General features: G+C 44.0%; 1 protein-coding gene across 2 annotated transcripts in view; it reads right to left on the reverse strand.

Moving 5' to 3' along the window:
- The window catches only part of LOC134344139 (stearoyl-CoA desaturase 5-like), a 101113-nt gene that overhangs the window by 12290 nt on the left and 73328 nt on the right, over positions 1-15495 (reverse strand). Inside the window, exons 4-5 of one of the 2 annotated variants that reach the window (XM_063043451.1) lie at positions 9940-10172; positions 8362-8552 (exon numbers count right to left, since the gene is read on the reverse strand). In XM_063043451.1, the coding sequence (XP_062899521.1) occupies positions 8362-8552; positions 9940-10172 (424 nt within the window). The remainder of the gene's footprint in view (positions 1-8361; positions 8553-9939; positions 10173-15495) is intronic. The other variant, XM_063043452.1, reaches the window with a different exon arrangement.

A 15495-nucleotide genomic window follows, 5' to 3' on the forward strand; every position in this document is an offset into this window, starting at 1 on the left:
AGAACTGATCCATGCTCTAAGCTCGTCCACTTTGTTCATGATGCTTCTTGCATTAAAATAGACACATCCCAAACCATCGGTCTGAGCGTAACCCTTCTTTGTCACCTGCCTATCTGCCCTTCTCACACCATCTCCCAGCTTTCTCTATTTGTGAGCCAACAGCCCCTTCCTCCATCTCTTCAGTTCAGTTCCCAATCCCCAGCAATTCTAGTTTAAGCTCTCCCCAATAGCCTTAGCAAACCTTCCCGCCAGGATATTGGTCCCCCTGGGATTCAAGTTCAACCCATCCTTTTTGTACAGGTCACGCCTGCCCCAAGAGGGGTCCCATGATCCAGAATTCTGCATCCCTGCCCCCTGCTCCAATCCCGCAGCCACACATTTATCCTCCACCTCACTCTATTCCTATTCTCACTGTCGCGTGGCACAGGCAGTATTCCCACGATTACTACCTTTGAGGTCCTGCTTCTCAACTTCCTTCCTAACTCCCTGTAGTCTCTTTTCAGGACCTCCTCCCTTTTCCTACCCATGTCATTGGTACCAATATGTACCATGACCTCTGGCTGTTCTCCTTCCTACTTCAGGATATCGTGGATGTGATCAGAAACATCCCGGACCCTGGCACCTGGGAGGCAAACTACCATCCGTTTTTCTTTCCTGCATCCACAGAATCGCCTGGTAACCCCTTAACTATGGAGTCCCCTATTACTGCTGCCCTCTTCCTTTCCCTACCCTTCTGAGCCACAGGGCCAGACTCTGTGCCAGTGGTGCGGCCACTGTTGTTTCACCCAGGTAGGCCATCCACCCCAACAGTACTCAAACAGGAGTACTTATTGTTAAAGGGCACAGCCACAGGGGTACACTCTAGAATCTGACTCCTGCCCTTCCCTCTCCTGTTACCCACTTATCTGTCTCCCGAGGCCTTAGTGTGACTACTTGCCTATAGCTCCTATCTATCACCTCCTCACTCTCCCTAACAAATGACCCAAAGCCTCACCACTCTGCCTCAGATCACCCCATCGATGACCACTCCACTAGGCAGTGTCTCCCTGCTATAGTATTTAACTCACGAATGGTGCTCTGGTTATAGCCGCTGATTGGCCACGTACAATGGACAATGCTCTCGAAACTCCCTTTTTAAACAGCCACTTATTAAATAATACTTATGTGAGAATGCTGTTCTTGGACTACAGTTCAGCATTCAACACCATAATTCCCTCCAGGCTCCACAGGAAGCTCAAAGACCTCTACCTTGACCCTGTCTTGTGCAGCTGATCCTGGGCTTCCTGTCAAATCGCCAGCAGGTGGTAAGAGTGGGCTCCCTCATCTCTGTCCCTCTGATGCTCAACACAGGAGCCCCTTAGGGCTGTGTACTAAATCTCCTCCTTTACTCCCTGTATACCCATGACTGTGTCGCCACCCACAGCTCCAATCTGCTAATTAAATCTGCCAACAACACTACATTGATCGGCCTAATCTCAAATGAGGTGATCTACAGGGAAGAAGTCATCTCTCTGACACAGTGGTGTCAAAAAAACCTCTTCCTCAATGTTGCAAAAACAAAGGAGCTAATTGTCGATTACAGGAGGAGTGGAGACAGGCTAACCCCTATTGACATCAATAGATCTGGGGTTGAGAGGGTAAACACCTTCAAGTTCCTCGGCATCCACATCACCAAGGACCTCACGTGGTCTGCACACACCAGCTGTGTGGTAAAAAAGGCACAACAGCGCCTCTTTCACCTCAGACGGTTGAGGAAGTTTGGCATGGGCCCCCAAATCCTAAGAGCTTTCTACAGGGGCACAGTTGAGAGCATCCTGACTGGCTGCATCACTGCTTGGTATGGGAACTGTACTTCCCTTAATTGTAGGACTCTGCAGAGAGTGGTACAGACAGCCCAGCGCATCTGTAGTTGTGAACTTTCCATGATTCAGGACATTTACAAAGACAGGTGTGGGAAAAGGGCCCATAGGATCATTGGGGACCTGAGTCACCCCAAACACAATATATTCCAGCTGCTACCATCCAGGAAACGGTACCGCAGCATAAAAGCTAGGACCAACAGGCTCCGGGACAGCTCCTTCCACCAGGCTATCAGACTGATTAACTCACGCAGATTTGAGTGTATTTCTATGTTACACTGACTGTTCTACTTATTATAAATTACTATGATTGCACATTACACATTTAGACAGAGACGTAATGTTAAGATTTTTATTCCTCATGTATGTGAAGGATGTAAGAAATAAAGTGAATTCAATTCAATTCAATGAGGGATAGAAAGAATGTGAGATAAAACTTTTTTTCTCCAGCCCATTCGTGGAAACTAACAAAGCATTTTTCCACATTACTGATGAGCAGGACAAGTTGGAGGAAGCCAAGGAAAGATCCAGTACCACGAGTTTTCAGAGGTGACTCTTTGGCTGTGACCTAAAGACAAGAATGGAAAATGCTGAATGTGGACTTTATCTGTAGACCAGTGGTGCAGAGGTACAGGAGAAGGATAGAAACATAGAAACATAGAAAATAGGTGCAGGAGTAGGCCATTCGGCCCTTCGAGCCTGCACCGCCATTTATTATGATCATGGCTGATCATCCAACTCAGAACCCAGCCTTCCCTCCATACCCCCTGACCCCTGTAGCCACAAGGGCCATATCTAACTTCCTTTTAAACATAGCTAATGAACTGGCCTCAACAGTTTGCTGTGGCAGAGAATTCCACAGATTCACCACTCTCTGTGTGAAGAAGTTTTTCCTAACCTCGGTCCTAAAAGGCTTCCCCTCTATCCTCAAACTGTGACCCCTCGTTCTAGACCTCCCCAACATCGGGAACAATCTTCCCGCATCTAGCCTGTCCAATCCCTTTAGGATCTTATACGTTTCAATCAGATCCCCCCTCAATCTTCTAAATTCCAACGAGTACAAGCCCAGTTCATCCAGTCTTTCTTCATATGAAAGACCTGCCATCCCAGGAATCAATCTGGTGAACCTTCTTTGTACTCCCTCTATGGCAAGGATGTCTTTCCTCAGATTAGGGGACCAAAACTGCACACAATACTCCAGGTGTGGTCTCACCAAGGCCTTGTACAACTGCAGTAGTACCTCCCTGCTCCTGTACTCGAATCCTCTCGCTATAAATGCCAGCATACCGTTCGCCTTTTTCACCGCCTGCTGTACCTGCATGCCCACTTTCAATGACTGGTGTATAATGACACCCAGGTCTCGTTGCACCTCCCCTTTTCCTAATCGGCCACCATTCAGATAATAATCTGTTTTCCTATTTTTGCCACCAAAGTGGATAACTTCACATTTATCCACATTAAATTGCATCTGCCATGAGTTTGCCCACTCACCCAACCTATCCAAGTCACCCTGCATCCTCTTAGCATCCTCCTCACTGCTAACACTGCCACCCAGCTTCGTGTCATCCGCAAACTTGGAGATGCTGCATTTAATTCCCTCATCCAAGTCATTAATATATATTGTAAACAACTGGGGTCCCAGCACTGAGCCTTGCGGTACCCCACTAGTCACCGCCTGCCATTCTGAAAAGGTCCCGTTTATTCCCACTCTTTGCTTCCTGTCTGCTAACCAATTCTCCACCCACACCAATACCTTACCCCCAATACCGTGTGCTTTAAGTTTGCACACTAATCTCCTGTGTGGGACCTTGTCAAAAGCCTTTTGAAAATCCAAATATACCACATCCACTGGTTCTCCCCTATCCACTCTACTAGTTACATCCTCAAAAAATTCTATGAGATTCGTCAGACATGATTTTCCTTTCACAAATCCATGCTGACTTTGTCCGATCATTTCACCGCTTTCCAAATGTGCTGTTATCACATCCTTGATAACTGACTCCAGCAGTTTCCCCACCACCGACGTTAGGCTAACTGGCCTATAATTCCCCGGTTTCTCTCTCCCTCCTTTTTTAAAAAGTGGGGTTACATTAGCCACCCTCCAATCCTCAGGAACTAGTCCAGAATCTAACGAGTTTTGAAAAATTATCACTAATGCATCCACTATTTCTTGGGCCACTTCCTTAAGCACTCTGGGATGCAGACCATCTGGCCCTGGGGATTTATCTGCCTTCAATCCCTTCAATTTACCTAACACCACTTCCCTACTAACATGTATTTCGCTCAGTTCCTCCATCTCACTGGACCCTCTGTCCCTTACTATTTCTGGAAGATTATTTATGTCCTCCTTAGTGAAGACAGAACCAAAGTAATTATTCAATTGGTCTGCCATGTCCTTGCTCCCCATAATCAATTCACCTGTTTCTGTTTGCAGGGGACCTACATTTGTCTTTATCAGTCTTTTCCTTTTTACATATCTATAAAAGCTTTTACAGTCCGTTTTTATGTTCTCTGCCAGTTTTCTCTGATAATCTTTTTTCCCCTTCCTAATTAAGCCCTTTGTCCTCCTCTGCTGAACTCTGAATTTCTCCCAGTCCTCAGGTGAGCCACTTTCTCTGGCTAATTTGTATGCTACTTCTTTGGAATTGATACTATCCCTAATTTCTCTTGTCAGCCACGGGTGCACTACCTTCCTTGATTTATTCTTTTGCCAAACTGGGATGAACAATTGTTGTAGTTCATCCATGCAACCTTTAAGTGCCTGCCATTGCATATCCACCGTCAATCCTTGAAGTGTCATTTGCCAGTCTATCTTAGCTAATTCACGTCTCATACCTTCAAAGTTACCCCTCTTTAAGTTCAGAACCTTTGTTTCTGAATTAACTACGTCACTCTCCATGTTAATGAAGAATTCCACCATATTATGGTCACTCTTACCCAAGGGGCCTCTCACGACAAGATCGCTAATTAACCCTTCCTCATTGCTCAAAACCCAGTCCAGAATAGCCTGCTCTCTAGTCGGTTCCTCGACATGTTGGTTCAAAAAACCATCCCGCATACATTCCAAGAAATCCTCTTCCTCAGCACCTTTACCAATTTGGTTCACCCAGTCTACATGTAGATTGAAGTCACCCATTATAACTGCTGTTCCTTTATTGCACACATTTCTAATTTCTAGTCAAGTGTGCCAAATACTGCAGGTAGGAGGAAATAGTGCTGGAGGAATTTTAATGAAATGCTAGAGCAATAAATCTTATGCTTGGGTACAAATAGGATTAATTATTTGCTTTATATTATTTTCTCTCTCTAAATGGTGACAATCTATTTGGGTGTGGCTAGATCGGCAATCATTATTCTTGGTTACAAAGGTGAAGTGCACTACGACTGGAAACCACATAAAAGCTAAACCTGCACATAATTTTTGTTCATTTTTTAAAGAAATGGTCCATCAAAAATGACACCCCAAACCAAAGGGTTTCTAGTTCTGGGTATCATCATTTCAAATATTGTACATAAACTGCTGAACATCAGACACGGGAAAAAGAACAGCAAACAGCTGCTTGAGCATCCGATGTGGCTCTTGGGCCTCTCAACAGGGTAGAAGCAGTGGTTGCACATCATAACACTGTTTTAGAGATTTCCACACAGTGCTCATTTTTTGAATGATATGGGCACCACAAAATGAGGAGCAGATCATAGTTGGAATACACCAAGGCACCAGATTCTATTTGGGGGGGGGGGGGAAGAAGGGACAAAATTTAAACTCTGAACATGCAGTAAAAGGTATTCTCTCTTCTGACCACCCATTACAGGAAGGATGTGGAGATTTACCAGGATGCTGCCTGAATTAGAGGGCATGAGCCATAAGGAGAGATTGGACACACTTGGGTTGTTTTCTCTGGAGCATCAGGGGCAGAGGGGAGATCTGATAGCAGTAAATAGAATTATGAGACGTGTGGATAGGGTAGATGGTGATAATCTTTTTGCTCAGAGTACATGCAGAAACCTGAAGACACACACATGTTTAATGAACAGCTCCTTCCCCTCTGCCATCAGATTTCTGAACAGACAATGAACCAAAACATGAACACTACCTCACTATTTTTGCAAAACTTATTTTTTAAATACATACAGTACCATGCAAAAGTCCTAGGCACATATCTAGGGTGCCCAAGACTTTTTCCAGAGTGCTGTAGTAAGTTTATGTATTTTACTCTACTGCTGCCTCCAAAAAAAAATTTCATGACATATGTGAGTGATGATAAACCTGATTCTGATAAGAGTCTCTATTGTGGACTGAGAGTGGGATGGGGGCAGAGAGAGGGGAATCGTGGCTGGAAAAAAAGGAACGGAGTGGGAAGCACCAGAGAGAGACATTCTGTGATGATCAATACACCAATTGTTTGGAATCAAATGACCTTGCCTGGTGTCTCAAGGCTGGGTGTGTCTGCACCTGCGCCATTGGCACTCTTTCTCTGCCACCTGTCCCACACCCCTCCTGCGGCGCTCCATCGTCACCATTCCCAACATCCTTTGCCTCCAGCAGATTTACAAGCTCACCCTCTGCTCCATGTTGACAAATACAGTGCTGTACAAAAGTCTTAGGCACCCTTGCTATACATACACTATGGGCCTAAGACTTTTGCACAGTACTGTTTTTCTTATTGTAATTTAGTTTTTTTAAAAAAAATGAATGGCACTGTACTGCTGCCACAAAACAGGGAAATATCAAATACTTGAGAACATGAATAACAGGGAAGGAGAAAACATTTAAAGGAAACGTGCCGGTAAGTTTCTTTTAAATATAGTGTTACATGACTGCAAAAGGCTGCTGGTGGTAATGATGAAAACAAATATGATAATGAGTCTAATTAAGAGGCAATTAGACACATTAATATGCAAGAAATGGACAGATAGATCACGTACAGGCTGATGAAATTTAGTTTAACTCTCTATTGTGCTTAGCACTGACATCGTAGGCTGATAAGCCTGTTCCATGTTCTAAGTAGATTTCACTAACAAAAAAAAAGTACATGCCAGCAATTTCAGGATGCTGCAGCAAGGTAAAGAGATTAGAACCCCCATTAAAGTCCAAGGTGAGGGCATATAAGTACTGTAGTAATTAATATAAAGAATGGGGAAATTAATACAGTAGGAGAAAAGCTGTGGGGATTGCAAATTATTTTACAATCAAAATGGGAAATGAAATATGTTATGCATGTATAAAGGAGGAATTATCATGGGGTGGTAAACTGGATGAGTAAGTATGCAGATGATACTAAGATAGGTGGAGTTGTGGATAATGAAGTAGGTTTTCAAAGCTTGCAGAGAGATTTAGGCCAGTTAGAAGAGTGGGCTGAAAGATGGCAGATGGAGTTTAATGCTGATAAATGTGAGGTGCTACATTTTGGTAGGACTAATCAAAATAGGACATACATGGTAAATGATAGGGCATTGAAGAATGCAGTAGAACAGAGGGATCTAGGAATAATGGTGCATAGTTCCCTGAAGGTGGAATCTCATGTGGATAGGTTGGTGAAGAAGAAAGCTTTCGGTATGCTGGCCTTTATAAATCAGAGCACTGAGTATAGGAGTTGGGATGTAATGCTGAAATTGTACAAGGCATTGGTGAGGCCAAATTTGGAGTATTGTGTACACTTTTGGTCACCGAATTATAGGAAAGATGTCAACAAAATAGAGAGAGTACAGAGAAGATTTACTAGAATGTTACCTGGGTTTCATCACCTAAGTTACAGAGAAAGGTTGAACAAGTTAGGTCTTTATTCTTTGGAACATAGAAGGTTGAGGGCAGACTTGATAGAGGTATTTAAAATTATGAGGGGGATAGATAGAGTTGACATGGATAGGCTTTTTCCATTGAGAGTGGGGGAGATTCAAGCAAGAGGACATGAGTTGAGAGTTAAAGGGCAAGAGTTTAGGGGTAACATGAGGGTGACCTTCTTTACTCAGAGTGGTAGCTGCGTGGAACAAGCTTCCAGCAGAAGTGGTTGAGGCAGGTTCAATGTTGTCATTTATAGTTAAATTGGATAGCTATATGGACAGGAAAGAAATGGAGGGTTATGGGCTGACTGCAGGTCAGTGGGACTAGGTGAGAGTAAGAGTTTGACACGGACTAGAAGGGCCGAGATGGCCTGTTTCCATGCTGTAATTGTTATATGGTTATTAGGTGGGTCCTGAAGAGGACTGTTACTTTGTAGACAATGATCCGAGAATGGTGCAGGAATTTGATAAGTATTTAAAGTTGGTCTTTACTAAAGAGAAGATATCAAGAGTTGAATCCTGAAGTGAGGGTCCTCAGACATCATTGCTAAGATACCGTTCCAAGTTACTCTCCAAGTACCAACTTGCTGGTGAGAACCCTGGAGAGATTGTGGGATCACAACTGAGCACAATGACAGATGATCATAAAAACCCAAGGAAATATTCAGTATCTATCAAGGATGATAATTTGAGTCAGCCAGTGGTGCAGTGGAATCCACACCGGACTTCGAGGTGAGTGGTCCCAGTCAAACAAGATAGGCTTCTGGCACGCTTTCCACCAAGTCGAGCTGACAACTCCGCCTTGTAAAGAAACAGCAAGGTTGCCACCCGATACGCCACATGGTTTGGAGAGGAACACAAACAGATCAAGGATGATTCCATGCTGCAGTACTGGACAACCACCATTACAATCTGCAGGTGTAAAAAAAACAACTTACTCATGATTGTACTTGATAAAAGATTTGATTCTTTTGGGAAAGCATATTTAATAATGGGCAGGCCTGATACAGGGTCTGGACCCGAAATGTCAACAATTCCACCCCTCCCCCCCCCACATATATGTTGCTCAGTCTGCTGAGTGTCTCCAACAGTGTTTCTTTTGTTTCAGATTCCAACATTTGCTGTCTCTTGTGTCTCTATAGTAGATAGAATATTCATGAATTGTAGGGAAGTCTCCTACTAGCTTACTTTTTTCACTTCTAAAATTCTGTAAATAGGATATTACTTCAAGTATAGTACGAGGAGCAGATAGTAAACTTAAAAATTGAAAAGCAACTTTTCTAGAATGAGTGATGTTAGGTCACGCTATCTTATTAAGTTCTATTGAGGCTGCATCACTACATATCAGAGACTTGGATGCAGGGGTAGAACAAATGGTGTCAAAATTTCACAATACCAAGCAGCTTTTTCATTACAAATTGTGAATTATACTTCTCAGGGCCTTAATAATGTGGCATAATGAGCCACCACAGCCAGAAGTGTCTGACATTTATAAAAGTAGCTCGCAAGGCAATGAGAATAAACAAAATAACCGAGAAGGTAGAGATTCAAATGACACCTCAGGCTGATGAGCAAGTTTTATGGCCTTTTGAATGTTATTCATATTAATATCACAATATACTTTTAATCAGCATTAAGTACCATACAGTGTTCAGTACCATAACAAACTTCAATGAATTAGCAAATGTCAGGGGAACAGAAGAACCAGGGACCCAGTGAGCAAGACACCAAACCATTGGGATCTACGAATGGCCAAGTCAGAGGTTTAGTGTAATTGCACTGAGTAGCATGTTTCGATGTTGTTTTTTTTTCTCCAGTCAGTTAGCAGATATACATGAAGAACTGCTTTGTTGCCCAGGTGTGCTTACCATCAGCCTCCATGGAAATAAACACCGTTGATGCTAATGTTGCATGCAAACTATTGTGTAGGTGTCAGCAGAGCTCCTAGACAACCTGTAAGTGAACAGGTGATGAAGATAGATCTACCATGACACATCCAATTTTGGATTATAAACAAGGTCAGGTCACTCGACAGCTTTGCATCCCCAACTGAAGTATTTGATTTTACCACCTCTGTTGGTGCAGTTCAGGCCCTACTAGCTGACTGGGACACAGTCAGCTAATAACTTCAGGAGGCATAAAGAGAAGGCAAGATGGTAACTCAATTACATCACTAAAACGATAATGCTTGCATCAAATGTGAAAGGAGTTCTACCCAGAGTTGCAGTTAACCCCCGTTGCTGTCAAATTCTTGAAAACAACCAAGTTGGTACCAACCTGGACCGGTTTTCCTACTCACCAAGTGCTCCAAAAGTAACAAATCTGTTTTCTCTAGGACTGATGTTCTTGTCATAGGGTCTGTTTCCATACATGTGGGCAGCACTATTTACCAGCCATGTGACATTCAGAGAGATGGTATATCGAAGAATGGAAGCCAGAAAGTATGAATTCCAGAGACTCTCCCCCCAGAAGTACCAGGGGATAATAGTTGGCATTAAGAAACACATGATTAAAACTGACGTCCTGTAATACCTACAAAAGAGAACAAAACTTAATTACACAGTTACCAAAACAAACCTCATGAAAAAAGCAGGACAATCTGTATGACTATCCATGGAAAACAAAATCATATGCAGTATAACATCTACACAAACAGTTTCTGTTCTGCATTAACAAGAATGTGATTTAACAGGACAATTCAGCAAACGGTTTTATGATGAACATCAGATGATTTTGTGCCACTTTGGCAACATCTGCACATATTCAAATATTATACAGAAGTACTTTAATGTTTAACAGACGTGGACTCCTGGCCCTGTGGTTCAGAAGGGTAGGGAACTGAAGAGGATGGTAGCGGTAATAGGGGGCTCTATAGTCAGGGGGACAGATAGGTGATTCTGTGGACATAAAAAGGAAACACGGATGATAGTTTGCCTCCCAGGTGCCAGGGTCTGCGATGTTTCTGGACAGGTCCACAATATCCTGAAAAGGGAGGGCTAGCAGCCAGAAATTGTGGTACATATTGGTACCAACGACATAGGAAGAAAATAGGAGGAGGTCCTGAAAATAGAATACAGGGAGTTAGGAAGGAAGCTGAGAAGCAGGATCTCAAAAGGTAGTACAGTGAGGATAGGAATAGAATGAGGTGGCAGATAAATGTGTGGCCGAAGAACTGGATCGGGGGAAGAAATTCAGATTTCTAGATAATTGGGACCTCTTCTGGTGCAGGTGGGAGCTGTACAAAGGGGATGAATCTGAATCTTGATTCATGAGGGGGAATCTGAGGGGGACCAATATCCTTGTACACTGGTTTACCAGAGCTGTTGGGAGTGGTTTAAATAAATAGCAGGGGGAAGGGAACCAGTATGATAGAGCTGAGGATGAGCCAGCAGGTTTACAAGTAGATGATGGATGTAACATGACTGGGTACAAATGTAGACCGAGCAAACAATTAAGTTGTACCACAGAGGCAAAATTCAAAAGGGCAAAGAATGCAGGACTGAAGGTGTTGTATTTAAATGCACATAGTATTCGGAATAAGGTGGATGAATTCATGGTGCAATTAGAGATTGATTGGTATGATGTTGTGGGCATCACTGAGTGGTGGCTGAAAGGAGGTCATAGTTGGAGCTTAACATCAAAGGATATACTTTGTATCAAAAGGACAGGCAGTGATGGTGTGGCTCTGTTGGTGAGAGATGAAATTACACCTTTATAAAGAGGTGACATAGGGTCAGAGAACGTTGAATCTTTGTGGGTGGAGTTAAGAAACTGCAAATGTAAAAAAAAACATTACGAGAATCATATATAGGCCTCCAGATAGTAGCAGAGATGTGGGGTTGAGATTGCAAAGGGAACCTGGAAAAGGCATGTAATAAGGGTAATGACACAATTGTAATGAGGGACTTTAGGAAAACCAGGTTGGTGTCAGATTGCAAGAGAGGGAATTTATTGAATGCCTACGAGATGGCTTTTTAGAGCAGCTTAAGAACATAACAACACAAGAAATTGGAGCAGGAGTAGGCCATCCGACCAATTGAGTCTACTCCGCCATTCAATAAGATCATGGCTGATCTGACCATGGACTCATCTCCACCTACCTGCCTTTTTCCCTTAACCCTTAATTCCCCTACTATGCAAAAATCTATCCAACCTTGTCTTAAATATATTTATTGAGGTAGCCTCCACTGCTTCATTGGCAGAGAATTCCACAGATTCACCACTCTTTGAGAAAAGCAGTGCCTCCTCATCTCCGTCCTAAATGTACTCCCCTGAATCTTGAGGCTATATCCTGTAGTTCTGATCTCACATTCCTGCCTCTACCTTATCTATCCCTTTCACAATTTTATATATTTCTGTAAGATCTCCTCTCATTCTTCTGAATTCCAGTGAGTACAGTCCCAGGTGACTCAAACTCACTTCATAGTCTAACCCTCTCATCTCAGGAATCAGCCTGGTGAACCTCCTCTGCACCACCTCCAAAGCCAGTATATCCTTCCTCAAGTAAGGAGACCAGAACTGCACGCAATACTCCAGATGTGGCCTCACCAGTACCCTGTACAGTTGCAGCATAACCCCCTTGCTCTTAAATTCAATCCCTCTAGCAATGAAGGCCAACATCCCATTTGCCTGCTGCACCTGCAAACCACCTTTTGCGATTCATGCACAAGTACCCCCAAGTCTTTCTGCACAGCAGCATGCTGCAATAATTTACCATTTAAATAATCTGATCTTCCATTTTTCCATACAAAGTGCATGACCTCACATTTACCAACATTGTATTCCATCTACCAGACCGTTGCCCAACCTATCTATATTTCTCCGCAGACTCTCCAAATTCTATGCACAATTTGCTTTTCCACTCAATTTAATGCCATCAACAAACCTAGATACACTACACCCGGCCCCCTCTTCCCGATCGTTAATGTATACCGTGAACAGTTACGGGCCCAGCACCGACCCCTGCGGCACACCATTCACCACTGATTGCCAACCAGAGTAACACCCATGTATCCCAACTCTCTGCTTTCTATTGGTTAACCAATCCTCTATCCATGCTAATACCTCATCCCCAGCTCTATGCATCCTTATCTTATGAACAAGTCTTTTATGTGGCACCTGATAGAATGCCTTCTGGAAATCCAAATAAAGAACAGCCATCTGTTTCCCTCCATCCACTCTGTTCATTACATCCTAAAAGAACTCCAGTAAGTTTGTCAAACAGGACCGGCCGGCTTTTGCTGAATCCATGCGTGCGTCTGCATGATGGATCCATTTCTTTCCGGATGCCTCACTATTTCTTCTTTAATGATAGCTTCAGGCATTTTCTCCAACTACAGATGTTAAACTGGCCTATAGTTACCTGCCTTTTGCCTACATCTTGCTGTAACCCTCGGCCAGCACGTGTTCATCTAGCCGAACTGAGAAATCTCGTTTGTGTGGATGCTGCGTGACGCGTTGCCCATTTACAAATCCACACCGCAAAATATCCGACAGTACACAATATGCGATTAAATGATAGATCTTTATCATTCTTAATTTGACTATATGGTTAGTAAAGAAACAAAAGAAAGGGCCCATTCCCATGAAACAGTCTATTGCGCATCATTGGAGCTCATTGTTCATTCATTTGTTCCCATTGATCTCCAAGCCCTCGGACCCTTGCCCCGCAGTCCACTCCATCCGGTGGTCTTCCGCCTTTCTCCATTCGCATCCTTTCTCTCCATCGCTCCCCAACAAAAAACTGCGAAAAACCCGGCTCCCAGACACACAAGAAAGAACATTTCTCCCATTGGATAGCCCCTGCATTCCAAAGCCCCGTTATCTCTAGTTATAAGCCAAACATTGCTGCCACAGAGAAACCATTACCTTAGCAGTGGAACATTACACAGAAGCCATTACATTAGCCTTAGCAGTGAAACCTTACAGCATGTTACACTCTCCCCCCACCAAACTTAGTCATGTCCTCATGACGTTGAGATAATTCACCAACCCTTCCTGCAAAACACAAAGCCCAATCCAGGTGTACAAGGCAATGACATAGCTGCCAAAAACAGTAGGGGTCACACTCTGTTCCCCTGGTGTTACATAGCCCAGCCTATCCGGTGGTCTCCTAATTGTCTGAGACCTCTGCACCCCCTCATCTAACTCAATGGGAGAAGGGGCGGGAGTCTCTCCCTCAATCAATGGGGAGTTAGCGAAAGGCAGCATGTACCACAGAACCCGAGGAACAAGTGCAGAGCGCTCACAGTCTGAGGTCTTGGCCAAGTGGTAACTGCCTCTATGTCTGCTGTCAACTTTCTCCCTTTTTCCTATAGTTTCTCCCCGGCTTGTCTCACAGGAACACTGGACATTACTGTCACTGGGAACAGGTGCACCGGGGAAACCCCTCGAGGTCTTCCGGAGCGTCCACTAAGAGTGCCTCGCCCTCAGGCACTCCGGGAAAGTTGGGGGTCCCCATCATTCTCGTTACTTCCCCGGGCCGTACCACCATTGGCTTCGACTGAGTGAACTACACAGGCCCTCATCTAAATTCAGTATCTGACCCAATGCAGCCATGCACTTTCTCAAAGGCAGCTCGAAACACTGGGTGCATGGACAATGTTCCCAGAAAGCTCTCACCAGCCTCCTCCTTGCAGGCCCCCATGAGCCTCCTCACAAGAGGGGTGTTGGTGCCCACCTGAATTTAAACGCTGCCCTTCTGGCACATGGACGGGCCATGGCCCCGCCTCACCTGGGGCACTGGTAGATGCTGGCAGTCCCAGTCAGCAGTAGTCTGAACTAAAACAAGGTCTGAGCCCACCACTTTATCAAACTCCGCGCTACAATTTCACCTTTGCCAACAGCTTTAACACTACTCAAAAATCGAACTAACAATTCACTTGGGGTACGAATATCCACCCCACTCAACATGCACACATTAGTTACCGGTAACCCCACGGAGGTGCACCAACGCTCCACCCCAACAGCATCCATACCAGCACAGATTTAAACACAATCACGCAGCATCCAACGGAATCGATCCCAAACGTAGCCCCCACAATTGTAACCCTCAGGCTCGGCCAACACATACTCATCTAGGGGAAAACAACTTCTGGCCCTGCCAAACTGAGAAATCTCATTTGTGTGGAAGCTGCGTGATGCATTGCCCGGTTACAAATCTGCACTGCAAAATATCAAACAGTACACAATATGTCGTTAAACAATAGATCTTTATCATTCTTAATTTGACTATATGGCTAGTAAAGAAACAAAATAAAAGGGCCCATTCACATGAAACAGTCTATTGTGCATCGTTGGAGCTCATTGTTTGTTCATTTGTTGCCGTCAACCTCCAAGCATAGCCGGCCCTCAGACCCTCGCTCCTCAGTCCACTCCATCCAGTGATCTTCCGACGCTCTCCATCACTTCCCAATGAAAGACCGCGAAAAATCCGGCTTCCAGACACACAAGAAAGAACAACATTTCTCCCATTGGATAGCCTCTGCATTCCAAAGCCACGGTATCTCTAGTCATAACCCAAACATTACTGCTACAGAGAAACCATAACCTTAGCAGTGGATCATTACACAGAAAAGCATTACATTAGCCTTAGCAGTGAAACCTAACAGCATGTTACACTTCTTTGAACAGGGGCGTGATAATTCACCTTTCTTCAATCTGCCGGGATCTGCCTAGAGTCCAGAAAATTTTGGTAAATTATCACCAAAGCCTCTACTATAACTTCTGCCTACTCAGGGAAAGGCTATCTTAGATTGGATGTTATGTAATAACCCAGATCTTATTAGGAAGCTTAACGTAAAAGAACCCTCAGGAGGCAGTGATCATAATATGATTGAATTCATACTGCAATTTG

Source organism: Mobula hypostoma, chromosome 3, assembly GCF_963921235.1.
Source record: "Mobula hypostoma chromosome 3, sMobHyp1.1, whole genome shotgun sequence".
NCBI classification, from domain to species: domain Eukaryota; kingdom Metazoa; phylum Chordata; class Chondrichthyes; order Myliobatiformes; family Myliobatidae; genus Mobula; species Mobula hypostoma.